General features: G+C 60.0%; 2 protein-coding genes across 14 annotated transcripts in view; one reads left to right on the top strand and one right to left on the bottom strand.

The window, feature by feature from the left end:
- Positions 1-802: 802 nt before the first annotated feature.
- LOC105463894 (crumbs cell polarity complex component 2) lies at positions 803-25230 on the top strand. 5 transcript variants are annotated; one of them, XM_071078294.1, is made up of 14 exons: positions 803-963; positions 7475-7798; positions 10515-10710; positions 10826-10965; positions 11787-11972; positions 12166-12279; positions 13377-13577; positions 14728-15600; positions 15690-16198; positions 16789-16954; positions 17782-18568; positions 19231-19365; positions 19870-19996; positions 21465-25230. In XM_071078294.1, exons 1-14 carry the CDS (start codon positions 864-866, stop codon positions 21687-21689), a joined length of 4083 nt encoding a protein of 1360 aa, XP_070934395.1. In that variant the 5' UTR covers positions 803-863; the 3' UTR covers positions 21690-25230. The 5 variants fall into 5 exon arrangements, with proteins under 5 accessions (XP_070934395.1, XP_070934396.1, XP_070934397.1 ...); XM_071078295.1 differs by having other exon boundaries at positions 19249-19365; XM_071078296.1 differs by having other exon boundaries at positions 16789-16927.
- The window catches only part of LOC105463895 (DENN domain containing 1A), a 547224-nt gene continuing 544088 nt past the window's right edge, over positions 24234-27369 (bottom strand). For all 9 annotated transcript variants that reach the window (XM_071078302.1, XM_071078304.1, XM_071078299.1 and 6 more), the window contains one exon: positions 24234-27230. In XM_071078302.1, coding sequence (XP_070934403.1) covers positions 26025-27230 — 1206 coding nt within the window. In that variant the 3' untranslated portion in view covers positions 24234-26024. The remainder of the gene's footprint in view (positions 27231-27369) is intronic.

Below are 27369 nucleotides of genomic sequence, written 5' to 3' on the forward strand. Positions count from 1 at the left end.
GGGCTGCTTTGGATTGCAGTGAGGTCTCTGGAGTTGCAAACAGCAGCAGGCCAGAGATCAAGGTCAAGTGGAAGGAAGCTGGGAAAGGTTCAGTTCGGCTGGTGAGGGGTGCAGAGGGTGGAGGGAGGCAGGGGCTGCTGTGGTGCAGGGCTGAGGTGCCTACGTCTGATCCTGAGGCTGATGGTGGGAGGCGCTGTGTGTGGCAGGGTGGGACAGGGTGGGGACAGCAGGAGACACTGAGAAGGTGGCGTGGCCAGGAGCTGGAGGCTGACTGGGTGTGGGGAGTGGGGAGGGGGCGTTGGGCTGCAGGGTGGGAGGTACCTTGGCTCCTGTGGGAGCACTGGGGAGCAGCAGGTAGGGGAATGAGCTGGGTGGGAGGGGCTGCAGCTTCCCAGTAGACACAGGGAGACTCGCAGGCCTGGGCTTGGCAGAGAGGCCTGGGCTGGAGAGGTGGGGAGGGGAGATCCAGGAGAGGGGATAACTAAGGACTTGGGAGTAGCTGGCGTTACCTGGTGAGAAGAGAGTTCTGAACAGCCCCTCAGAACAGAAATTTCTCCAAGGAGGCTGACCCGAAAGGTGGGAGGGGAGTGCAGCAGGGGGTCAAGAGGGAGAAACGGGTGGGTGCCAAGACCAGGTCGGCACCACAGGCTGGGGGGCTTGAGGACTTGGGGCTGATGTCTGGGGACGTCCACGAGGTGGAGCAGCCCAGGAGGCCTGGGTGGGAGGAGGAGGCGGCGGCGGGGAGGGGAGGGAGGGGCTGGGCCTCTGTCCACAGCATTAGTGCTGGTTGGAGGGACGAGGGGGGTGCGGAGCCAGCCAGGCCGCCCTCCGGTTCCCACAGCAGCCGAGCAGAGCGGGCTGCCATGGCGCTGGCCAGGCCTGGGACCCGGGACCCCCAGCCCCTGGCCTATGTCCTGCTGCTGCTGCTGCTGCTCTGGGCCCCTGCCCTTTCCCTCCTGGCTGGTGAGTTGGGGCCCATGTCTGGAGGGGCCTGGGAGAGGATCTGTCCCCTAGGGCAGACACCCCAAGCCTTGGCTGCTGGGGCGGCGGGTGGGCTGGTCCGCGTGGGTGCAGGCCTGAGCTGTGGGGTGCACAGGAGTGCGCAGCTCTGGGCCCCCAGACTCTGTGGGGCTCCACGGAGGTGAGTGTGTTCTGAGACTTGGGGGGCTGTTTCATGTTGGGGGTTGTAAGTTTCGGGGTTGGGTCATTGGGGGCAGGGCGTGATTTGAGAGAGCTGATGCGGGTGAGGGATGGGGTGCGTGTTTTGCGAGGTGCTCTGTTGCATCCTGTAAAGGGCTGGGGGTTGGGGCTGGGAAACTTCTGGGTTTCTAGGGGCTGAGTTTGGGGAGTTGCAGGTGGCGTGAGCCTCACCCCGGAGCCTGTTCTGAGTCGCATGCTGGGTTGTGGGGCACAGGTTGTGGGTGTGTTAGAGTTGGGAGGTGGATGAGCTGTCTGGGGTGAGCCGTGAGTTGTGTCGGAGGAGTTGGGTGTGGTGAGCTGTGTCCCAGCACGCGCTGTGGGGTGTAAGTTGTCCAGGGTTGAACTGGGTCTTTGCTCTCAACATGAGGGGTGTGGGATGGGCACCGCAGACCCCAACTCAGGGGACTGGGTGGAGAAGCGGGAGGGAGAGCTAGGGAGCTGGGTGCCTGCCCGCACCCCTCCGTTTGTGCGGTAGCCCTGCCTGCGAGCTGGGGGCGCTGGGGATGCTTTGGGTCCCTGCGGGGTGTCTGGGGATTTGGGAACGTGTGTGTCTCCTGCCGCCCCCTTCCCAGCATTCCAAGGCCAATCTGAAAGGGCTGCCTGAAGCCAGACCCCATTCGCCAAGCCCTTTTTGCTTTTGTCCAAGGTCTCGGAGGCTGGAATTCCTCCTGGGGGGTCCAAGGGAACGCTTGGTGTTAGTTACTATAGTTACAGGGGCCGGACATGGGAAGTCCCCTGCCCCCACCACCACAGGCTGGGGAGGCAGCCAAGGAGGGCCTGGGCTCTCCTGAGGCTGGGGGAGCCCTCCCTGCCCCAGAGCTCCACAGGCTGCAGGGTGTGGGGGCCAAGCCTCTCCCAGTCCCACCTGGGGACCCTCATGTTTCCCGCACTCACAAAGCTTTCATTTCCTAGCCTCTCTATGGGGCCCTAGGGAGGATGTGGACCCCATTTTATAGTGAAGGAAACCAAGGCTCAGAGAGGGACGGGGACTTATGAGCTGGGCTTTGCTGGCAGGTGACTTGGACTCTGTAGGGGGCGGGGCATGGTGGGGGGTGGTGGCTGCTCCTCTCTGTTCTCTGCATACAAAGCACATGAGATCCGGTCTGTGGATCGGGGCTCTGTCCCCTGCCCTGTGCTCACACACCCACACTCCACACACCTGTGTGGCACGCCCAAGGGCACACAGCGCCACAGGGACAGGTGCCACAGACACGTGGATCTACCAGCACATGCACCTACACACATGTGCACACACATGGCATGTGCTTGCACACCAGCGTGCACACCCCAACACGCATGTACATATGTACATTCACACTCTGTGCACTCACAGAGGACCTGCAGGCACACAGCGGATGGAGGCTGTGGGTGGTCTGGACACTGTGTGTACACTCACCCCATCAGGCCTGCTGGGGCACCCAGGAGCGGGCAGCCCTTCCTCTGCCATTTCTGTGCTGGGAGCCCCATCCCTGGGGATCCCTAAAAGTTGGCGGGGGACACTGCAGGCATGGCCATTTCTGCACACTGGTACCCTAGCCTGCCTGCCAGGAGGGGAGTGACTAGGGATTTTGTCACTTGAAAACCAGTTTTCATCCTGGACGGGATGGGGGCTTCTGGAGGCCGTGGGCCCCTGGCTTTGCTCCCCACCCCTGCCAGGCCCTGAGCTGGGCCCCTCCATCCTGGTCCCAATTTGCCACAAAGGCCCGGCTGGTTGCCATGGAGAGGACCAAGCATCTTGGAGTACAATGGGGCACATTGGGCTCTCATATCCACCCTCCCTTCCCCGAACACCCAGGGAGCCCAGCAGACAAAGGGGCAGTGAGTCCAGGCCCCAAGTCCGGCCCCTCCTCCAGCCAGAAGGCGGTGGGAGCCTGCGGGACAGAAGCAGAGATGGAGCAGAAAGACACACACATTCAACCCAATGTCAGGATCCTTTGGACAGTGGGTGTCTGCCTCAAGTAAATAATTGTTGATGAATAAGATCAGCCACTCCATGGCAGGCACTGTGCTATTAACAAGGTCTAATTTAATTTTCCCAACAGCCTATGAAGTCGGCTCTGATACCCCCAGTTTACAGAGGAGGTGTAAACAAGGCCCAGAGATGGCCAGTCCCAGAGCCAGGCAGCCCCAGAGCCAGTGCTGGGATTTCACAGTACACTGTGCTACTAGCCTAGGCAAAGTCGCCTCTCTTCTCTGTCTCCCCAAAACGAGGACTGGCTCACTCTGAGCGCTAGTACAAGGATTCAAAGAGAAGGGAGTGAGTGGTTCCCCACCCCAGGTTTTGGCATGGAACCCCCAATTTCAAGGGAAATTTTAGATGGAAGCCCACGAACCGTTAATAGTAAAATTGTTAGAAGTGGCCTGTTTGGGTGGCAGGTGGGGAACCCCGCCTGCTCTGTCTCCCCCTCACTTCAGGAGGTAACTCATTGGAACTGTGCTCTGAGCCCAAACTCAAGGGTTCGTCAGTGCCAGGCACGGGGTAGGTGCTCCGTCCCCGACAGCTATTGCTGCAATTACTGTTATCAGAATTATGTCTTTTAACCTCAGAAGGTAAACAGTTTTGAAAAAGAGTATTCCAAATTATTCTGCCCAAAATAGTATTTCACCCTTTCCTGATGACTGAGTGAGCGTCTGTAAGCCTCCATGGTTATCTAGCCCTACCCTTGCGGGGGTAGAGCCTTCGGGCGCAGGGATATTAGATGAACAATTTCTTCCCCTATGCTAGAAGTTCCCACACCTTAGGAGGTCTTAGGTCGCTTCTTAGAAATATTCTCTCTCGATTTGTTGGGACAGGAAGCTTCCCCAGTAAAACACTTTCCTTTTTGGTTGTGGTTTTTCTTTCTTTTTTTTTTTTTTTTTTTTTTGGTCTGATGAAGGGTCTCACCCTGCTGCCCTGGCTGCAGTGCAGTGGAGAAATCATAGCCTCAATATCCCTGGCTCAAGCCATCCTCCCACTTCAGCCTCCCAAGCAGCTGGGACGACAGGGACCCACACCATGGTTGGCTCATTTTTTTTTTTTGTAGAGACAGAGTCTCACTATGTTTGCCAGGCTGGTCTTGAGCTCCTGGCTTGAAGTGATCCTCCCACCTCGGCTTCCCAAAGTGCTGGGATTACAGGTGTGAGCCGCTACCCCTGGCTTCAGTAAAACACTTCTCATCAGTTGTTGGCTGTTATAAACAGGCCTATTATAAGTGCATGAAAAGTAGGTGTTACTAATGAGTGAGGCCTGAGACACAGTGGGATTGCTAACAGCTGGGTTTTGGATAGACGGGGAAGATTGCCCACTCTGCCCAGGCTGATATTGGAAGATGTATTCCTGTGAAAACCTTTAGAGATTTTGTTCCAGGGTGAGGCAGTTAAAATGTATTAAAGTGACAATATGTGGGTGGCAATTTAGCGTTTGCAAAGTGGAAATTTCACATGCATTGGGAGATGTGGACCTCTGGGAAATCAGGAGTGGATCTGATTCTTCATCTCAACCTGGGGCAAAAGTATCAACCTCTTTGAGTTACAAAAACAGAAATTTTCTTAATAGCACCCACCTTTTCTGGTCTGAATCAAATATAACAATGTAATAATAGATGCACAGGCCCAAGCACATAGTAAGCACTCAGTAAACAGCTGGGTCCTCCTGCTGCCCTCCCCAGGACAGGGCAGCAGGTCGAAGGGGAGGGGCGGGTGTCCGTTAATCCCTCCCTGCCAGGTCGGCCCAGGCAGCCTGAGGTCAGGAGGGATTTGTGAAGATAAGCACAGGCCCCTCGTTGCCCTGGCAACAGGCCCCGCCCCTCCAGCCTGGCCCGGGGAACAGCCCCTCCTCCGCCCTGCTGCCCTCCACACCCCGCCCCTCCTTGCCTCTCCTGTCTGGCCTGGGTTATGGTGGCCTCCTAGGCTCACTCCTGGAAGACAGACAACCTGAGGTCAGCGGTTCCCACACCTAAAAGTGAAAGGAATCCCGTGGGAGCAGGTTGCAATGCAGATTCTCAGGCTCAGGGCCCAGTTCTAAATGTGAGGTCTGGAGTGGGCTCCAGGAATCTGTATTCTTAATGTGGACCCGGGTGATTCCGGGAAGCTTGGAGTGAGGCCCTGGGTTTGGATTCCAGCCTCACTCGGGCCGTGGACGGTGAGGCTGCTTCGAGTCTCCCTTTCCTGAGCTGTAAAACGGGGATCATCATACTGTCCACCTCGGAGGGTAAATGCCAAGATCAACCGAGATGACACAAGAAAGATGGCTGTCCCTCCCAGGCAGGACTGTGGCACTACTGCATGCCTCCCAGGACGGGCAGCTCCTTCCCTTCCCTCCCCTTCTGGCTCTGACTGGAGAAACTCCTTCCTGCCATGGGGATGGACTCGGTCTCCAGGGCTCTGTCATTTAAAGCCCATCTGCTCCCACGGTCCTGGGAAGATCCCTTGTGACAAGGCACCTCCCCCGCCCCCCAGGATCCTTTCCCTGGTGCTGCCTCCCCGGCATGATCCCAACTGCTCTGAGATAGGGGACAAAGCTTCGGGTTGGATGGCAGGGAGTGGGGGGAGGGGGCTGGTAGTGGGGGGGCGGGTCCCTTGTACTGCACAGGTGAGGGACAGTGCTCTGTGGGGGGATTAAGTGAGGGGCCTGTTGGCACAGGCGCCGGCAGCCGGGGTCCTTTACCATGGGTTATGAGTGCTGCACCCTCCTGAGCAGTGCTGGCCACACCTAGTCTCAGGGCTGTGCCCCACATCACCTTGGTGAATCCTTTCAACACCTCCACGAGATGGGCACTTTTTGTACCCCAGATACAAACCAGGACTGCCCGGTGCCCCAAACCTGTGCCCTTTCCTGAGGGAGCTGGAAGGATGCGGGTCAGGCCACAGGACAGCCCTGCCTGGAATGCGGATGACGCCTGAGAGGCTGCCAGCCTTATCTGGGGGGCTTCACCAGGGTGGGGGAGGGAAGGGTGCAGGGTCTGAGCTATTCTGCGGTCTGGTTAGTGTCTAGATGACAACCTGGGTAGGGGAGGGGCACCTCTGGGAGTTGCAGGTGGGGGTGGGGGAAGGAACGGGGGCTGTGTCTTCTGGAGGCTCCCCTCCCCCATCCTTACCGAGTTCCTACCAAAAGCAGCCCTTGGCTTCGGTGCGGAGGGGTTGAATAGCTCAGCATTTGATGAGGGGGTTCTATTATCCAGCTTTCAGACTGAGAAACGGAGTCTCCGTGGGAGAAATGACTTACCCAGGGTCTCATAGTAACTTTCTGAGCTGAAATTGAACCCAGGGCTGTTTCACTTCAAAGCCCAAGTCCTCGCCTGGCCATTGGGCTGACAAGGCTCTCAGGAAGGCAGGAAGAAAGGAAGGGGGGATGAGGATCTCTGGGCGTGGCTTCCAAGCCAGTTGGTGACCCTCTGTTAGAGAGAGCTCCAGTGCTGGAAGCATCACGGTGGCCTGGGGCAGGTGTCCCGTGAGCCATCTCAGTACCTGCTCTGTACCACACGACCTCGGCCAGGCTGGCCACTTAGGTGTTTGCTGATGGGGGATGAAATGAGGGCCAGGGACCCTCTAGAAGTTCCCAGGCCAGTGGCTGGTGGAAGGTGTGGGGGGTAGTGAGGTGGAGAAGGGGTAGGAATGAGACCAGCGGAGCACACGATCCCTGCCTTTGAAGTTGTCCACCCATCCTCCCGAGGTTGAGGTCGGGACCATCTCCAGTTTCACCCAGGGATGGAGTTACCAGACCCCTGGCAGAAGAGGTGGAGGGGGCAGTGGGAGGAGCCTCACCCTCTTGGACCTCCTCAGATGGATAGGGCCTGCAGGAGGCAGACCCCTCCCTAGGCGGAGCTGAAATAACCCGGATAGACCTTGAAGCCTGTCCCAGCGAACACTAACTTGCTGTGTGAAGTGGACAGGGCCGAGCAGACTCGGCAAGCCTTCACTTACTTTCCTGGGCCTCCTTTTGCTGTCGGGTGCAATGGGCATGGCAGACCCTACCTCAAAGGGGGCCTGCAGGGACAAGACAGTGGAGGGAAGCTCACAGCGTCAGGGAGCCTCTGCTCACTAATCCTGCCCAGGAGCCAGGCATCCTTGGTCCTATTTCTCTGTTATATAGACTCTCCTAAAACCGTTGCCAGTTCTGGGTATAGATGTGTGCAGCTTACTGGGACCTGGCTTGCAGATTCCTGACCCTCCATCCATCCTGTGCATGGAGAGACCCGTGTTGCTTTCGGGGTCTGGGGTGGGCCTGAGAGGGTGGGGAGGAGATTGTCCTTGTAACCTCTGCCCACCCTGCCCAGCCAGTTTCTTCTTTCTACAGGGACGGTGCCTTCAGAGCCCCCCAGTGCCTGTGCCTCAGACCCGTGTGCTCCAGGGACCGAGTGCCAGGCTACCAAGAGTGGTGGCTATACCTGCGGGCCCACAGAGCCCCGGGGCTGTGCCACCCAGCCATGCCACCACGGCGCTCTGTGTGTGCCCCAGGGTCTGGATCCCGACGGCTTCCGCTGCTACTGCGTGCCGGGTTTCCAGGGCCCTCGCTGTGAGCTGGACATCGATGAGTGTGCATCCCGGCCGTGCCACCATGGGGCCACCTGCCGCAACCTGGCCGATCGCTACGAGTGCCATTGCCCCCTTGGCTATGCAGGTAACAGCCTGGGCCGCCCTGGGAGGAGGTCTGTGATACGGATCCCATCAGCTGCTCAGAGTGCAAGCATTGTGGCTTCAGCTTTGACTTTCGTGTAGGGACGGACGCCCCCAGGTATCCGGGCAGCTCTAGGGTATACCCACTTGGTCTGACTACAGAACTAATGCTTTGCGGGCTTACCTGGCAGCTCTGGGTGAGAGTATGTATGTGCGGGTGCTGGCATGGTGTGTGGCACATCTCAGGCACTCGATAAATGTGATTTCAGTCCAGCCTCGAGTTCAGTTTGGCTCTGGGGGTGGAGATATCCCCTCAGACATCTCTGGCAGTGTGGACATGCCTGGCGTGACTTGAATGAGGATGCCCAGATAGTCTTTCTAGCACTTACTTCAGGCCTGTGCCAAGCCGTCATGTAGACACCATCTACATGACAAGCACCATTGGCTCATTTGAACACTCCTGATGTGGTCTGGAATGCAATGTGGACCCCTGGCCTCTGGGTCTCCCCCAGAGTTCTAGCATAGAGACATACATGGTCTCGTTCAAACTGTAATGTTGACGTACCCCAGGGCTCGCCGCTGTCTGGAGTGGGGTAACATATACGTAAGTGCTCAGAAAAGTGACTGGCATTGAGGGTACCTTCTCCAGAGTGTGGCCCGTCCCAGGCCCATCCATGGTCTGAGCCGAGGGCATCCTGGAGCGGCTTCCTAGAGAGGCCTGAAGTCGGGAAGGAGGGCGTAGCTGCTGGGGACAGGTCTGGGAGCGAGGCTAAGTCCAGGGCAGTCTAGAGTCTGCAGTGTAGATGCTCTGGATTCTACTTCAATCCTGAATTCAGACAATTGTACTCTGAGGGCAGGGGGCAGTTTGAAGTTACCTCAGAGCAAGGGGTACAGATTGGGGGGCTGAGTTGCAGGGCAGGGGGCCTATAGCGAAGCGATGGCAGCTGATGAAGAGAGATTTGGGAAGCTGGTTCCGTGCATCTTTCTCATCGTTCCAGTGTCTCGGTGTCTGGGTGTATTAGTGTACATGCCAGTGCAGGTCACATCCGTCTGTGTGTCTCCTAGTTCCAAGATCTGTTTTGCATCCGTAAAGCTCTGCCAGTACCTGGGGGTGTCTCTGCAGTCTGAGTGCATGTGTGAGCAGTGGGTTGCGCGGGCAGTGGGTTGCGCGGGCAGTGGGTTGTGCACCTGGATGTGTAGTGCTCGCGCACTTCGGGTGACTCTTCCTGGGTAAGCTGTGGATGTGAGTGGGGGCAGCATCTGCCGTGACTCATACTCTCCTCTTTCCATTCCAAGCCGGGTGGGGAAGTTTAGGATTTCCAGACGAGGCCTGGCTCCCCCTGGCACAGAGGGTGGGAGTGGGGATGGGGAGGGATGAGGGAAGGGTCACGGGAAGGTGGGGCCATGTTTTGTGCTCAATGAACTGAGAAGGGGGAGGGTTCCAGCTGGAGTCAGCTGGGCCTCTGGCCCCCCCCCCTTCACCAAACCCACTTAGGGGGCAGGGCTCACTGGAGTCTACAGTGACACGTGAGTCCAGGATGATCTCAGGCAGTGTATCTGAAACCCGGGACTCTCCATCTCCCTTCCTCTTCACCCTCACCATGGGAGAGCCACGCAACTGTCTTGATTTGCCCAGGACTGTGAGGGTTCCTGGGACTTGGTACTTTCAGTTCTAAAACCAGGACAGTGCAGGGACACCAGGAGGAGTGATTACCCTACTCAAGCATCTCCTGCCTCTCTGGGGTCTGAAAGCCACCAAAGTGGACCTTCTAAAAAATAGGTAGGGCCAGGTGCGGTGGCTCATGCTTGTAATCCCAGCACTTCGGGAGGCCGAGGTGGGTAGATCACTTGAGGCCAGGAGTTAGAGACGAGCCTGGGCAACATGGTGAAACCCCTTCTCTACCAAAAAATACAAAAATTAGCTGGGTGAGGTGGCATGCACCTGTAATCCCAGCTACTCTGCAGGCTGAGGCATGAGAATCGCTTGGACCCCGGAGGCAGAGATTGCAGTGGGCTGAGATTGCACCATTGCACTCCAGCCTGGGTAACAGAGCGAGACTCTGTCTTAAAAAAAAAACAAACACAAACAAACAAACAAAACACCTAAAATGTACGTGGGACCAAGTCACTTACCTGTCTGAAACTTCCAGGATGGACCCGGAGGTTACCTGGTCCTCAAGGCACTAACACCTCCCACCCGACTCACCTCCTCCACCCTCTCCCTTGCTTCCAACCCTCCAAGCACCCTGCCTAGGGCATCATGGCCCTGGCCCGGAGTAGAACTTGCCTCCTGCTGCAGTCTCTTTGGAATGCAACTGCTGCCCACAGTCCTCTATCTGAATCCTTCAAAAGCCTATTCTTCTAGGAAGCCTTCCCTGAACAGAGCAGACCCCGGCTATTGCTTTCCCAAGACCCAACCCCTTTCCTTGTTGAACTTGGCAACATCAAAACCCAGCTCATTTACGTAACTACTGGCCAAATCCCACCCACCCCCACCATGTACTGGCCTAGACTGCTGTGAGCCCCATGAGGGCAAGGTTGTCTGTCTCGTTTATCTCCCTGCCTTTGCTGGCGTGACCCCCCCCACCCGGCCCCACCACCACCACCCGGCTCTGAATGAATGAACCCACGAATCTCTAACTCTGCAGCAGGCCTGGCTCGGCCTCTTCCTCCCTGCTCTGGGTGTTCATCCTGCGCCCTGTGTCCCCTGCCCTGTCCAGGCGTGACCTGCGAGACGGAGGTAGACGAGTGCGCCTCGGCGCCCTGTGTGCACGGGGGCTCGTGCCTGGACGGCGTGGGCTCCTTCCGCTGTGTGTGCGCGCCGGGCTACGGGGGCACCCGTTGCCAGCTGGACCTTGACGAGTGCCAGAGCCAGCCATGTGCTCACGGGGGCACGTGCCACGACCTGGTCAATGGGTGAGCGAGCGGCGGGGCAGGGGGTTGGGGCGCCGGGTGCCCCAATGCGGGGAGGCCCGGGTGCGGGGCAGAAGGGGCGGGCACTCGCTCAGCTCCGCCCACGCACCCTCCCCAGGTTCCGGTGCGACTGCGCGGGCACCGGCTACGAGGGCACGCGCTGCGAGCAGGAGGTGCTGGAGTGCGCATCGGCGCCCTGTGCGCACAACGCGTCCTGCCTCGAGGGTCTCGGGAGCTTCCGCTGCCTCTGTTGGCCAGGTGTGTGCATGCAGGTGCGCGGCCTGGGGTAGCCGGATAGGTACTGTGTATGCGTGCGTGGCCTGGGGTGGAGGGGTAGGTGTGCGCGCGTGCGGCCTGGGGCGGCGGGGCAGATGTGTGACTGTGCGCGAGTGCCTACTGGGTCCTCGGGACCAGAGTGTGTGTGTGATTGCAACCTGTCGGAGCCTCAGTTTCCTGATCTACAAAATAGGGCTGATCGTAGCGCCTGCTCCTGGGGTTGCTGCGGGGAGAGTGAAGGTGCGACGCCTGGGAAACCCTTGGGACGGGCCTGACAGCTGTAAAGGGCTTGGTAATTAACGCTAGTAATAGTAGTAAGACTAGGCCGGGCGCGGTGGCTCACGCCTGTAATGCCAGCACTTTGGGAGGCTGAGGCGGGCGGATCACGAAGTCAGGAGTTCGAGACCAGCCTGGCCAACATTGTGAAACTTCGTCTCTACTAAAAAAACACAAATTAGCTGAGCATGGTGGAGTGTTCCTGTAGTGCCAGCTACTCTGCAAGCTGAGGCAGGAGAATCGCTTGAACCTGAGAGGTGGAAGTGAGCTGAGATCATGCCACTGCACTCCAGCTGGGGCAACAGAGCAAGACTCTGTCTCAAAAAAAAAAAAAAAGGAAAAATAGTAGTAAGACCAGTAACAGCAGCAATAGGCTGCTGCTGCTGAAGGCTGCCATGGTCATCCCTGCTGCCCTCAGTGCATCCCTCCCTCGCCATTCGTGGCTTATTCCGAGCCGCGGTCCCTTGCTGAAGAGGTGCTGCCCGGCAACCCTGTGAGACCTAATGTCTGCATGTGTGTGTCCCCAGGCTACAGCGGCGAGCTGTGTGAGGTGGACGAGGACGAGTGTGCATCGAGCCCCTGCCAGCACGGGGGCCGATGCCTGCAGCGCTCTGACCCGGCCCTCTACGGGGACGTCCAGGCCACCTTACCTGGTACCTTCAGCTTCCGCCACGCTGCGGGCTTCGTGTGCCACTGCCCTCCTGGCTTTGAGGGTGAGCCCCTGTTGGGGAAGTGGTCAGCCCGTGTCCAGATGCCCAGGGAGGGATCTTGTGCCCCACCCCCACCCCGCCCCACACCCGCGACTGCCCTCTCTTAGACTCAGTCTCCCTAGCTATAGAATAGACCCTCTCAGCCCCTGCCTGGCTCTGAGGGTGCAGGTGGGACCCACAGCTGGGCCTCTTGCAGGAGCCGACTGCGGTGTGGAGGTGGACGAGTGTGCCTCACGGCCATGCCTCAACGGAGGCCGCTGCCAGGACCTGCCCAATGGCTTCCAGTGTCACTGCCCAGATGGCTACGCAGGTGTCTGGGGTGGGGTGGGCCCTGGCACCATCCGAATTGGTGGTCCTCGGGTGAGAAGGTCCCTTCTGTCTGGATGTGTGGATTGATGGGGTTAAGGAGATCAGGGAGGAGGTGGGTATGAGGGCCCAGGTGACCGCTGAGGGTGGCTGAACTAGGACTCACTTTGGAGGTGAGACTGGGGCTCAGGTGTGTAGTGGGGCTGGGGCCATAGTGGGCTGAGGTTGTCTGGGAGAACACGTGGAAGGACGGTCTTCAGGAAAGATGGAGGCGGTTCAGCCAGGACAGAGAAGGACATAGGGGCTATTGCAGAGATTTAGGGGGCAGCATCTGTAGAAAGATGACTCTGACCTTTGGGGAGCTGGGGCCTGTCAGGCAGGAGTTGGGGGTTCAGAAAGTCTCCCCCTGCCTTGGGTGCATGCAGATGCACAGACATAGGACACCGGTGAGCCCAGGGAACTCCACCTCCAACACTGAATGTTCCTGCCCCCTCTGGAATGCCTGCGACACCTCCCTCACGCCCGCCCGCATTCCTGCTGGGGCACACTGCCTCCTCTCCCTGGCAGGTTCCTGGGCACAGCCTCCTCTACCAGGGGAAAGAGATGGTGATCATATCTCCCCCTCCCTCTGTCACCTGAAGATGGTGGGACCCAGGGTGGGACCCATCCCCAGCCCTGGATGGATGGTGGGACTCAGTGTCCCCAGCGCTGGATGGCCAACACTCCTGGGGGCCCTGAAGGCCCATCCACTGCCTCCATGGGCCGAGGTTCCCCAAGTCCTGCTCCAAGAGCCATGGCCTCTTGGGTGCCTGGCACACAGTGGGCCCACACAGCACGTCTGGCCTCTGGGAAGCAATTGCTCTGCATCTTGTTTTTTCCTTGACACAGCCCCATGAGGCAGGGGTTTAAAACCCCATCTTACAGCTGAGAGGATGAGGGGGTGTCATCCCCCAGGTTTACCAGTATCAGCGGGAACCCGGCTCCTCTCCCAGTTGAGCTTAGCTGTTGGGTGACAGGGAGGGCAGACCTCTGAGGTCAGAGCCAGAGAGGGGGGACCCCAGCTGCAGGGCTGGGCTCTTTGCCTGTCCTCCCTCCCTTTAGGCCGTGCTGGGCATGGGGGAGGCCAGTGCCTGGCATTCCTGAGCAGGCTCCGAAGGAGGCAGCTGGGCCGGGCAGGGAGCTCTGTCCCTCCCCACTTCCCCAGCCTCAGTGCCCGCCCACCACTCTCAACCTGTCTGGAGGGCATGGCAATGGAGCCGGGGGCTCTGTGGACCTTCCTGGGCCACCTGTGGCTCCTGACAGGTATGGAGGAATGTGGGCCGTGGGCAGGAGGAGGTTGGTGGGTGGCGGTTCCTAGGAGGAAGCTGTGGAATTTGTGAGCTGATCGGGGCTGGGCTTCAAACCCTGTGGCTTCTCTGGGCCTGGGTTCCTCCAGCTGGGATGTGGCTCTTTCGGAGCGACAGTGGACTATGGCTTCTTGACCCAAGCTGGGGCCTGAGCACCTGAAGGGATCCCTGGAGGGAGGATGAGGCAGCCCCTTCACAGCCAGTGTGAGGGCCCTGGGGCAGAGGGACTGAGGGGTTGGAGCCTGGGGGGCCACTCAGAGTGCCTCAGGTGCATGCACTACCCCACTAGCTCCTCCATTTCATCACTCTGTCCATAAAAGCCATGCCAGGCCCTTTGCTGGGCACCAAGGACATACTCAGGTCCCTGAAGATCTCCGCTGAGTAAACAAATACGTTTAATGTGGGGTTCTGCGGAGCTGTGCCTATGACTGGAGAGTGATACAGTAGTTTGAGGTTGGGAGTTAGGGAAAGCCTCTGGGCTCTTTGAGTTTGGGCTTTGCAGGATGAGTAGCAGTTTGAAAGGAAGGGTAAGGGAGAATGAGGCATTCCACAGGTAGAACAGTATGAGCAAAGCCCCAGAGTCGGGACCTTCCAGGAAATGCTTGGAGGAATGGGAGGTTCGAGGTTTGTGGGAAGCAGGATTGAGGCTTGAGAGCCTGGTAGGACCCATCCCATGAGGGTGTCTTAAATGTCAGGGTAGACCTGAAGCAGCAGAGGAACCTGGCCAGGTGATGCTTTAGAAATAGACCTCTGGCCATTGGTGGAGATGGATGGGAAAGGGCTTCTGAAGGCTGGTGAACTGGAGCATGCAGGATGGTCGCCCAGAGAGCTGGTAAGGCAGGAGATGGAGGGTGGGAGAAAGGGGGCATTGGAGATTGTTTAGGAGATTAGATCTACAGGGCCTGGAGACTCACCAGATATGGGAAGGGAAGGGACATCTTGACTTCTGGCCTACAGGGGACTTGAGAGGACCATGAGAAATCCTTTGGGAATTGGTTTGGTTGATAGGTACTGAGGTCCCCATCACAAGAGGCATGTAAGTTCTGGGTCAATACTGTGGTTCTGGCCCCAGACATCACTGAGCCTTGGCTTGGTCTCTCCCAAAGGGCCGACATGTGAGGAAGATGTGGATGAATGCCTGTCAGATCCCTGCCTGCATGGCGGAAACTGCAGTGACACTGTGGCAGGCTATATCTGCAGGTGCCCAGAGACGTGGGGCGGGCGCGACTGTTCTGTGCAGCTCACTGGCTGCCAGGGCCACACCTGCCCACTGGCTGCCACCTGCATCCCTATCTTCGAGTCTGGGGTCCACAGTTATGTCTGCCACTGCCCACCTGGTACCCATGGACCTTTCTGTGGCCAGAATACCACCTTCTCTGTGATGGCTGGGAGACCCATTCAGGCATCAGTGCCAGCTGGTGGCCCCCTGGGTCTGGCACTGAGGTTTCGCACTACGCTGCCTGCTGGGACCTTGGCCACTCGCAATGACACCAGGGAAAGCTTGGAGCTGGCATTGGTGGCAGCCACACTTCAGGCCACACTCTGGAGCCACGGCACCACTGTGCTTGTCCTGAGACTGCCAGACCTGGGCCTAAATGATGGCCATTGGCACCAGGTGGAGGTGGTGCTCCACCTAGCGACCCTGGAGCTACGGCTCTGGCATGAGGGCTGCCCTGCCCGGCTCTGTGTGGCCTCTGGTCCTGTGGCCCTGGCTCCCACGGCTTCAGCAACTCCACTGCCTGCTGGGATCTCCTCCGCCCAGCTGGGGGACGCGACCTTTGCAGGCTGTCTCCAGGACGTGCGTGTGGATGGGCACCTCCTGCTGCCTGAGGATCTCGGCGAGAACGTCCTCCTGGGCTGCGAGCGCCGAGAGCAGTGCCAGCCTCTGCCTTGTGTCCATGGAGGGTCCTGCGTGGATCTGTGGACTCATTTCCGTTGCAACTGTCCTCGACCCCACAGGGGTCCCATGTGTGCTGATGGTGAGGAATAAGCCAGGTGGGAAGGCAGCACCTGAGATCTGGCTCCCTCAGCCTGCAGGCCTCACACCTGGCACCTTCTCTCCCTGCAGAGATTCCTGCTGCCACCTTTGGCTTGGGAGGCGCCCCAAGTTCTGCCTCTTTTCTGCTTCAAGAGCTGCCAGGCCCCAACCTCACACTGTCTTTCCTTCTCCGTACTCGGGAGCCCGCTGGCCTGTTGCTCCAGTTTGCCAATGACTCCGCAGCTGGTCTGACAGTATTCCTGAGCGAGGGTCGGATCCGGGCTGAGGCGCCGGGCGGTCCTGCTGTAGTGCTCCCTGGGCGCTGGGATGATGGGCTGCGTCACCTGGTGACGCTCAGCTTCGGGCCTGAGCAGCTGCAGGACCTGGGGCAGCACATGCACGTGGGTGGGAGGCTCCTTGCTGCTGACAGCCAGCCCTGGGGTGGGCCCTTCCGAGGCTGCCTCCAGGACCTGCGACTCGATGGCCGCCACCTCCCCTTCTTTCCTCTGCCACTGGATAACTCAAGCCAGCCGAGCGAGCTTGGCGGCAGGCAGTCCTGGAACCTCACCGCAGGCTGTGTCTCCGAAGACATGTGCAGTGTAAGTGTCCAGGGGGTGAGGGTGGGGATCCTTTTTCTAGGATCTGTCCTACATCACTGGGACTTAGTGTGTCCTTTTGCTGATGAGGAAACTCAGGCTGAGGAGGTGAAGTGACCTGCCCGGGGTCCCACTATAGGAAGGTGGCAGGGCAGATTTGCATTCACCGCCTCTTCAGCCCAGCTGCTCCTACCCTCTAGCAGTCCCCGTGCCTCCCCCAGCCAGTCCTGGTCTGCGAGAGACACACTGACTGAGATAGAGGCTGCCCGAGCTTTTCTGCAGGAGCTACTTGGGGAACAGGACACCCTTTTGATCATGAACAGAATTCCACCAGCCCTGGAGTTGTAACAGCTTGGGCATGAACTCTGGTTCCTCTCTTTATTGGCTGGGTGACTCAGGCAAGTGGCTTTGCCTTACTGAGCCTCAGTTTTCTCCTCTGTAAAATGGGGGTGCTAGCGACTTCCTCTCCACTCGTTTGTGAGGAGATACTGGGTCTGTTAGTAGGTGCTCAGTGAAGAAGCACTGCAATGCTGGTTATGGTGGGTGATGCTAACTGCAGTCCTGAGCCAACCCCTGCCCTGCCTCTCCCACAGCCTGACCCCTGTTTCAATGGTGGGACTTGCCTCGTCACCTGGAATGACTTCCACTGTACCTGCCCTGCCAATTTCACAGGGCCTACGTGTGCCCAGCAGCTGTGGTGTCCCGGCCAGCCCTGTCTCCCACCTGCCACGTGTGAGGAGGTCCCTGATGGCTTTGTGTGTGAGTGTGTGTCCTGCGCAGCTCCCGTGCTGGGTGCTGGACACCCAAGCTGGCTAGATCCCATCTGCACTCTCAGGGCTTGTAGGATACTGGTGGACCAGGCATGCCAAGCCCCAGGGCAGTGTGGCAGGGCCACCGCATGTAGAGGGACAGAGTTTCTGGAGAAGGGGAGCCTGTACCCAGCTTCAAGGCCAGACTCTGAGAGCCACAGGGGAAAGGACATTTTATGGAAAGGCATAGCGTGTGCAAAGTCCCTGAGGTCTGCAAGGACAGTGGAAGTGCAAGGGGCCAGCAGGAACAGGGTGGGAAAGTTGGTAGGGGCTTTGAGGACACTCAGTCAGGCCGTTCTGACTCTATCCCAAGGACAGTGTGGAGCCTCTGGAGGGTTTTAAGCAGGAGAGGGGCATGACCAGATCTGCATTTTACAAAGATGACTGGCCGCAGTGAAAGGCAAGCCTTGGCGGTTAAGGTGGCACAGCTTCATAGGGAGGGAAGGGGCCAGATTCTGCCAGGAGTTGCTGTTGGCCGGCCTGTGACCTGGAGGGTCGCCTAGGCATCGCACACCTCCCCCCCCCCGCCCCCGCCCCCGCCCCCGCCCCCCGCCCCCAGCACTGGCCCAGAACTGCTCCTCCGTGGGTAGGAAATACATTGTGGGTAGAAGTGAGGGTGGTCGCGGGCGGCTGCAGTTTCCAGGATTAGATGATAGGTGGGTGCGTGTGCCCCGCCCCCAGTAAGTGGCTTGTCTGCCACTCGCTGGGGGAAGTGGGGAGGTGGCATTTCTGGAGAAGGCTCCGTGGGCCATTCCCTGAGGCTCCTTCTCTCCGCAGGTGTGGCGGAGGCCACGTTCCGCGAGGGTCCCCCCGTCGCATTCAGCGGGCACAACGCATCGTCTGGGCGCTCGCTCGGCAGCCTGTCGCTGGCCTTCCGCACGCGCGACTCCGAGGCCTGGCTGCTGCGTGCCACGGCGGGCGCCCTGGCAGGCGTGTGGCTAGCGGTGCGCAATGGCTCACTGGCGGGGGGCGTGCGCGGAGGCCACGGCCTCTCCGGTGCTGTGCTGCCCATACCTGGGCCGCGCGTGGCCGATGGTGCCTGGCACCGAGTGCGCCTGGCCATGGAGCGCCCGGCGGCCGCTCCCTCGCGCTGGCTGCTGTGGTTGGACGGTGCGGCCACCCCGGTGGCGCTGCGCGGCCTGGCCGGTGACCTGGGCTTCCTGCAGGGCCCAGGTGCCGCGCACATCCTGCTGGCCGAGAACTTCACCGGCTGCCTGGGCCGCGTGGCGCTGGGCGGCCTGCCCCTGCCCTTGGCACGGCCCCGACCCGGCGTGGCCCCTGGAGCCCAAGAGCACTTCGCTGCCTGGCCTGGGACGCCGGCCCCCATCCTCGGCTGCCGCGGCGCGCCCATGTGTGCGCCCTCGCCCTGTCTGCACGGCGGTGACTGTCGCGACCTCTTCGACGCCTTCGCCTGCGCCTGCGGCCCAGGCTGGGAGGGCCCGCGCTGCGAGGCCCACGTCAACCCCTGTGACTCCGCGCCCTGCGCCCGTGGCCGCTGTCACACGCACCCCGACGGCCGCTTCGAGTGTCACTGCCCGCCTGGCTTCGGGGGCCCGCGCTGCAGGTGGGACGACTGGGCAGGGGCGCGGGCCCGGAAGGGGGTGGTGACCAGGGCAGGGGTGGGCTGCAAATGCCCCCTGGGACTGTGGTGGGGCAGAGAAGTCTGCCAGGTCTGTGGATGAGTCGCTTCCCTTCCCTGATCCTCGTGTCCTTATCTGTGACATGAGCAGGACAGTTTAATTTGATAAATTTCCTAATAAAACACAGATCAAAACACACCCAGTTAGCTTGGAATTTCAGATAAACAGCGCTGCTGTCTGGGGCTGGGAGCGCCTGCCGCTTACACCGAGGTTCATCCCTGTTGGTCACTGGTTGGGGTGGAGGGAGGGGATCAGGCTTTGGGCTTCCCTTATTCATCTCCCGGTGGCTCTCCCTGGAGCCTAGGGTGTGGAAGGGGGATCTGGCTGTGGCCTGATCCCTCCCTCTCCCCTCAAGGAATGTCCAGGCGTTGCGTTTAGGAGCTGCTTTTGTTCAGAATCCTTACTTTTTGTTGTCCTCAGAGTCCTCTGAGGTTCTGGAAAGTAAGTGACCCTTCCTTCCCACCAGGGACCACAATCCCGTGACCGATAGAGGGCCCTGGATTCCATACATGAGAACACAGGCTCAGGTGGCCCACGGTCACAGCACTGGGGAGGGCAGGTCCCAGGCATCCTGCACCCATTCCAGCCTCTGCTCTCTCCCCAGGTTGCCTGTCCCATCCAAGGAATGCATCCTGAATGTCACCTGCCTCGACGGCAGCCCGTGTGAGGGTGGCTCTCCTGCTGCCAACTGCAGCTGCCTGGAGGGTCTTGCTGGCCAGAGGTGGGTCTGGGGGCCTGGGAACTGTGAGGGGGTCCAACGAGTGTGAAGGGCTATTCCTCCAGCCAGGGTGGGGTGGGGGTCCTTGCCCACCTTCTCACCCCTCCCTGGTATCACAGTCACCATTGTCACTTGAGTTTCCTTCCATGTCTTGCAAGACCATCCTCTGTGATACAGACCTGGTAGCAGTTATGGGAACAGCCCCAGCCCGCTTGTGGGAGACCGTAAAATTGCAGATTCTGGGCCCTGCAGACAGTGGCGTCAGCTCCCGGGGCACCTGCCTTCACACAGGCTCCCCAGTCCCCCTAATGGGAGGAGAGTCCTTCTCAGTCATAGCTGCTCGGGTGGTCACCGGGCAGGGCCCAGCTGGGCAGGAGCAGCGCATGGGGGCAGTGAACGGATAAGCTCTGATGCTTGCTGAAGGGGGGGGCGGTGGGCAGCAGAGCAGCTGGGAGCACAAGAGGCAGCCATGGGGGAGCCGCTTTCTCAGCCCCCCTCCTTCTCCAGGTGTCAGGTCCCCGCCCTCCCCTGTGAAACCAACCCCTGCTTGAATGGGGGCACCTGCCAGGCAGCTGGAGGGGTATCTGAATGTATCTGCAATGCCAGATTCTCCGGCCAGTTCTGTGAAGTGGTGGTGAGTGTTGCCGGGGTGAGGGGCTGTGGACGTGGCCTGCTGGGCCCTTGGTGAGCTGATGCTGCTGGGGAGAGCAGAGCACCGTGGGGCTGTTCCTGGGCCACTCTGTCATGGGGTGGGGCAGTGAGAGGAGCCTCAGGTCCTTTCCACACCCCCCACACAGGAGGTATTTCCACGCCAGGGAGAGCTTTGGGGGCTGCCACCATCTATTGACAAGAGCACAAAGCTCCTGGCTGGGTCAGGGGCTTCCCCAGAGCGCCCAGGGCAGTGGCAGTGAGGACAGATGGTCTCTGCCAATCCAACCAGGACTCAGGGCCAAGAGGATGTTGGTGTTCTGGGATTTAGGCTGGTGAATCCAGGAGACTGAGTTGGAAGACCCGGGGCAAGGTGGGGGTGGCCTGGGAGTCTGCACTGGGGCAGGCTCGGCCACTGTGCAGGGTGGCCCCAACCCCAGGGGGCTCAGCCCGGGAGGAGCCTGGACAGACGAAGTGGAAGGTGAAGGCGGCAGGGGCTGGAGCTGTGACCCTCCCTGACACACCCCTTCCTTGGGGCGGGGGTGGTGGGGGGAAGGTGGGTGCTGGCGAGGAGAGGCTTGGAAAAGGGTAGTCTGGGGAGCAGCCTTGATCTCCACAGGCCTCTGGCAGCCTGGGCCATAAACCACAAATCCCCTCCGCTTATGGGGAATGTTTCCTTTCAAGTTGAACTTTTACAGCCTCTGGCTTCCCCACCCAGCCACCTCCCAGGGCAGGGGAAGGAAATGGCTTTACAGCTCCTCCCCTAAAATGTTCAGGGGTGGAGGCTGGCAGGGCCCTCTCAGGACAGAGGGACTTTCCTCTCTAGTTTTAGGACCCAGGTCACAGCGGGCTGAGAAGCCTGGAGGTACAGAGGGAGGCTGGTGAGTCCCAGAGCCCGTGCCTCTGGAATCCTCGCATCCTGGGACTTCAGAGTCCCAGGCATGTAGAGGCTTTGATGGGGCATCCTGGGAGCCTGTGACTGGAGACAGCAAGGAGGTTTGCTGGGCCTCCTGAAGCCTGGGCCAGGGCTTGCAGGGACAAGCTGTCAGAACATTCCCCTGCTCCCTGTGCCACCCCACCCCGGCAGGCAGGCCCCAGTGGATTCTGACTTGGCTGTTGCGGCAGGGGGCTGCTCAGTCTGCCCCAGCTCCCGCTCTGCCTCATCTCACCCTTGTAGGCTTTTGTGAAACCCACGCACCCTGCTTAGCTCCTGCCGGGTGTCCGTCTCTGTCCTTCTAGCCAGAACTCCTTTGTTGTACAGGACCCCCCGAGCCAGTGGCTCTGACAGGTGGTTTCCTGGCACTTGCCTGTACACCCCTGGGGCTGGGTCTTCACCGCTCCCGGGGCAGCCCGCTCCCAGCTCTGATTTTCTCTGAACAGGTCCTTGTGCTGCTGAGGGCCCAGGGTCCTCCCCTTCTCTGTGGTCTTAGGCCTCGGTGTTGTGTCTCTTGCAGAAGGGCGTGCCCCTGCCGCTGCCATTCCCGCTGCTGGAGGTGGCCGTGCCCGCAGCCTGTGCCTGCCTCCTCCTCCTCCTCCTGGGCCTTCTTTCAGGGATCCTGGCAGCCCGAAAGCGCCGCCAGTCCGAGGGCACCTACAGCCCAAGCCAGCAGGAGGTGGCTGGGGCCCGGCTGGAGATGGACAGTGTCCTCAAGGTGCCACCGGAGGAGAGACTCATCTAGGCCAGCCTGGCTGCCGGCACCAGCACCTGGAGGTCCTGGATGGTTTCTACCTGGAGACCCAAGGAAGCTGCTGCCACGGCTCGGGACATTGCTATGGAAGTGTCCCCTTGGCTGGCAGCCTCTGCCTCTGCCCCATCGTGGATGGAGGATTGAGGGGAGCAACTCAGGGAAACAGAGGCCTAGAGAGGCTGTGGACTTCATCCCACCCTCGGGGTTGTGCCTCGGCAGGTGTACGGCTGTGCGTGGGAGGGCACATGTGGGTGCACACAGTGTGCGTATCTGGAGCCGTGTGTGTCTGAGTGTGTACCTGGGCCCGTGTTAGTCTACAGATGCTAGTGTGAGTGTGTCCTGACAGGGGCTGCAGGGCGTGTCTGCTGCGTTTGCTGTGTGTCTATGACTGTGATGGGTGTGGCTGATCTCAGGAGGCGGTGGCTGCTCCATGGGGTCAACCATTACAGTCCTGGGGCAGGGGCGGCCTAAGGCTGCATGTTCTCCAGGAGGCCAGGCCCGGGTTGCCCAGGCACCAAGGCCAGGGCTCCTGCCTCCTTCCCTGCCTCTGGGGGCTGCTCCTGCCGCAGAGGCAGCTGGGAAGTCGGGAGGCCACTGGCAGAGGCCGAGTGGGCTTCTGGCTCCTAGAACAAACATCCCTTCAGGCAGGTCTGTCTGCCAGAAGCCAGAGCCAGTCATGCGAGGGAACCACAGACCCACCCGCCCCCGCAGCCGGAGCAGCCCAAGGGAGCACAGGAGGGGCTGCCTTGAGCTTCCCACCCTGCTGTGGTCATTTGTCAAAGGGGGAAGGCACCGCCCGCCTACCTCACAGGGCTGTTGTAAGGATCGGAGAGGATGACAGTGGGGAGAGAATCTGGACGTCGTCAACTCCCGTCTGATGGGATAAGGATCGTCTGCATGTCCTTCTGGGATAAGGATGACAGAGCAACCCTTCTCCTGCCCCAAACGCCCCCAGCTCACCCAACCACCTCTGGGTCTCCAGCTCCGGTCCTCCCTGGCAGCCTGGCGAGCGAGCTCCTTCCCCTGATGACTGGTTGCCTCTACACAGATTCGGCGAGAGGACTCGAAGGAAGCTCTCTGGGGTGTCTGCTGAGTGGAGGAGCTCAGTGAACACTGGCGCTGCCTCTGTGTCAGGGCTGGGCCTGCAGAGGCAGACTCGGGGGAGACTCTGCTGCTTGCTCCCAGCAATGCCCATCACACTGTGACCTCCGATCCCTGAAGGGCACTTGCCTAAGGGCCTGGCCGCCTTCCAGCTTCATGGACCTGGAGATGTGCCCTTTCGTCCTTCCTGCTTCTCAGGCCAGGAGATCCGTTTACACTTTTGGGTCGACAGTCAGCTTTTCCTTTCGGTTTCGGCGAGTCCCAGAGGCATGGGTGTCCAATCCAAGGTGGAACCACGTGACAACTTGGGGGACTGGGACATGGGACTGGGAAGTCAGCAGAGGCTGGGATAGAGAGGGCCCTGAACGCCAGGCTCAGGGGCTTGCCTGGTCCTTATCCTGGAGGAGGTGGAACCACTTTTCCCTGAACTTTCTCTACAACCCTTGGGAACAGGGGGAGGAGGCATCCGGTTCCCTTGCCTTAGCCGGTTCCAGGGTCAGTTTACTGAGTTAGGGATTTGGAAAACCTGTGTCAGCTGTGACTCCTAGGATATTTTATGTGGAACCCCAACATGTAGATGAAAGCTGGCTGTGCCCTCTCTTCCTGGCTCCTATTGCTTCAGGTGGCTGGTTTTTTGTTTGTTATTTTTTTGAGATGGAGTCTCACTGTCACCCAGGCTGGAGTGCAGTGGCGCGATCTCGGCTCACTGCAACCTCCGCCTCCTGGGTTCAAGCAATTTCCTGCCTCAGCCTCTGGAGTAGCTGGGATTACAGGTGCCCGCTTTTAGTAGAGAAGGGGTTTCACCATCTTGACCACGCTGGTCTTGAACTCCCGACCTCGTGATCTACCTGCCCCAGCCTCCCAAAGTGTTGGGATTACAGGTATGAGCCACTGTGCCTGGCCTGGGTGCCTGTCGTTCAGGCCTGTCAGTCCTGCAGGGGAAAGCATGGTCAGATGCTGGGCGAGTTGGAGGGGGTGGGTGGTGTGACTGGACATGTTTCACACTATGGGTGGTCGATTGGTCTGCATTTCCAACCCCTCCAAATACCAGCGTCCAACAGAGGCAGATGCCCAGGCTCTGTTCTTGCTAATGAGGGACCTGTGGGGGCGACTTGCCAGGTGTCCCCTTGAACTCTTTCCTGGCTCCTGGATGCCCTCAACATCGTTGGTGGCCTGCAGTCTGCCCCATGGCCCCAGCAGGGCTGAGCAGGCCTGTTGCCAGCCCAACCCCGTGCCTGGTCTATGAGGGACAGAGCATGAGCTGGCTTAGAGCCCTGAGTGGCCACTGGCTTGGGTGGGTGCGGGGAATTGACTCCTTCCCTAACTGCTCCACGCCTGGTCCCCGCCTCTACAGGAGCTGGTGGTGAGGATGGATTCAGGCCCACGTGGGGCCTCCCCCACCCCAAAAGCTTCAAGGACACGGGTATGCCAGCCTCTTCCCCAAGATGATTTTATTGAATGCACACAAAGTTCATCCTTGGGTTTGCAAAGTCAGTCCCACAAGTGAAGAGGCAGCAGTGCTCATGTGAACATGGAGCGCTCACCCCAGTCCCCCAGCACGGCCAGGGCGCCTTGGGGTACACACCCTCCTTCCCTGGGGCTGCCAGCGCCGCCTCTGCCCTATCCCGGATGGGGCCTGGGGATCTGCCCAGGGAGTGAAACTGGAATCTCTGTGAAACACCTAAGTGCCCGGGAGGTGCCCCCATGGCCCAGGAGTGACACGGCTCCCCAAGCAGCCAGAGCCCATTCCTGAGCCAGACAGGTCACAGTTGGCCCAGGAAAAGCCATGTGCCAGGACGGCCACCAAGCCTCCCTGACCATGTGCAGCAGTGGTGGCCTCTTAGACACAGAGGGGGCTCCCTGGGTGACAGATCTCCAGAGACACCCCCCCTCCTTGTCCCCCTCAGACACCCCTGGGTAGACTGTGTGTCTGACCCATCCCGAATAGGAAATGAGAGCTCGGGTCGAAATGCTCACAATTTCCTGCGTGTCTCAGATGGCTGTTTTCTTAAATGGTCGGGGCATACTTTAACTTGGTTTATGGAAATGAATCAATTTCAAGACTCATCAAATCAATAAGGTAAAAAGGAAAAAGATAAACAATAAAACATTCACTCTAACTTTGGTGACGGTGGCCTCAGGAATTTCTGTGCTGGCCTGGCGCTCTGGGCAGGTGGGGAGGGACTGGCTTCTAGCCCTTCTCCTGCTTCTCTGAGGCAGAGACCAAGTTTGTCCTTTCTACCCGGCTCTGGAGCAGGGGCTCAGGGCCACTGCCTCGTTCCAACCCAGGAAGGCCAGCTGCCTCCGCATCAGTCTGAGGCATTCCGCTCGACCTTCGAGTTGAAGTCGGGGTCGCAGCTTCTCGGCTTTGCCCACAAAGCTCCAGATGCCAAGAGGCTGAGACCCAGCTTTGACAGTGAGAAGAGAACCTGGAGGTATCAGAGTGCCAGAGAGTTGGAATGAGGGGGTGGGGGCTCCCCCCAAAACACTCAGATGGGGTTTCTATTTTCCTTCTAGAAATCAATGTTGCTGGTGCTCGCAGTCCCCGTGCAGGGTGGCTGGGGCTGGGCATCACAAGGCAGTCCAGACCCCCCTGGTCCCCAGACCCTCCCAAGTCAGAATCAACTGAAGTTTTGGGGTGAAGACACAGGAAAGAACGTGTGTGTATATTGCTAGAAACAGTCTGGAAGTGCCCCACCAGGTAAATCCTCCAGCCCAGGAGGAGTCCTGACTTCAACCCCAAGCCGCCTGTGTCTCGTGCAGAGGAGCTCACACTGGAGGGTAACCCTGCCACTTGTGTCCGAGGAGGTGGGCGTGCAGGGCCTGGCTGTGGTGGAACAGGAGAGCTGGGCTCAGAGGATAGGCCTTCGGAGCCTCTCGGGACACTTTCAGGGGGAAGGTGGGTAGGACTTGGTCTGGGGCAATCAATCATTGGCCCAGCTGACCTCTTTAGTGCAAAACCCAATCAAGGGTGCCGAGGATGGGCAACCGCGGGGTGGGACGGGCACTCGGGAACTGGGTTGATTCCCAGACTGGAACTGGTGCCATTCTGCAGGGCCAGACCTCAGAGATGGGCAGTGTGGAGGGGAGGAGGGGGCAGCAGAGAGGGGTCCCATCCCTTCCCACCAGCAGAACCTGGGCAGAGAGCGTGGCGGGGGACCCTCGGAACCGCAGCAGTGGACGGACCCTCGGGCCTCGGTACATCCCCTGCCCTCAAGGCCTGGCTCACTCGAAGGTCTCCCACTGCTTCCTGAGCTGCTCCACCGAGTCTGGGGCCGGGGCCGGGGCCGGGGCCAGGACCGGACTTGGGCTCACGTCTTGCTTGGTTTTCTGTAACAAATCCTCAAAGGGGTCTCTGGCCTGTTGAGGAGCAGAGGGCTGCAGTGTTGGCTCCAGGCCCTGGGGGGGCCTGGGAGGCAGAAGTGGGGGGTCTCCAGGCCTCAGGGCCAGCCCCTGCTTGGCCTCAGCAGCCCTGGCACTTGAGCGGGCCAGGGGCAACGTTCGGATCCTCGATGGGGCAACTGCTGGGGGACCCAGCGGCTGTAGGGGGCTCGTGTGGGTGCCCATGGGCATCTGGCCAAAGAGGTTGGGCATGGAGAGGGCAGAGAGGTTGGGCTGAGACCTGTGAGGGGCACAGAAGCCAGCGCTGGACAGCAGGAGGCCGGATGCAAAAGCCGGCCCCAGGGAAGCTGGAGGGACCCCAAAAGGCCCCACTGGTGTGGAGACCAGGGACAGGGTTGGTGGGGCTGCTGGCATGGATGGGACAAAGGGGTTGAGTGGTGGCTGTGGGAATGGGGCAGGTGTCCCTGCAGGGGGGAAGCTGAATTGGGGGGTGAATGGGGTGGCTACATTCGGGGCGGCATGGCGTGGCGGGAGGGTGCTGCCTGACCAGGCTGTGCTGAGCGGGTCCAGGAGGGCGAGCAGGGCATCACTGCTCGTGCCTGCAGTCCCGGGGCTGGGGCTGAGTGGCTGGAGCAGTTCAGTGGGGCCTTGGGGGACACCACCAGGGAGGAGCCCTGGACTCAGGGCAGCTCGCCTGTCCCGATCCACCTGCAGCCGCTCTGAGAAGTCACCAAGTGCGGTGCCGGCAGCCTGGAGCTTGGCCGGGCGGGGAATGGGTGGTGGAGGCACGATGCCCAGCTCTGGGGTCTTCCTGCCTTGGGGCCGGGGGATGGTGATGCTGCCCAGAGTAGGGGTGGCCACCTCCTCCTTGTCACTGGGGTTCAGGATGCTGTCCCGGTTCTGGGGCCTTCGAGGCAGGGCCAGGGAGTTCCCGAGCAAGGCCGAGGGCTTGTCAGGGGAGGCAGCTGGGGGCTTGCTGGGGATGGCCATGTCGTCCTGGCCCAGGCTCCAGAGCTTGTTGTATGGGTGGGTAAGCTTCAAGGCCACTGTCACCCCGCGGCTCCTCTCACTCCCGCCCAGGTCCAGCCTCTGTTGGGAGGGAAGGAGGGCGGCAGTGACCACAGGCTGAGTTGGGACATATGTGTGCCCATTCCCACACCACTCCTGTGTGCTGAATGCATGTTGGGCCTAGGTGTGTGGCTGATTAGCTCCTCGGACTTGGAACAGC

This window comes from Macaca nemestrina, chromosome 14 (genome assembly GCF_043159975.1).
Source record: "Macaca nemestrina isolate mMacNem1 chromosome 14, mMacNem.hap1, whole genome shotgun sequence".
NCBI classification, from domain to species: Eukaryota; Metazoa; Chordata; class Mammalia; order Primates; family Cercopithecidae; genus Macaca; species Macaca nemestrina.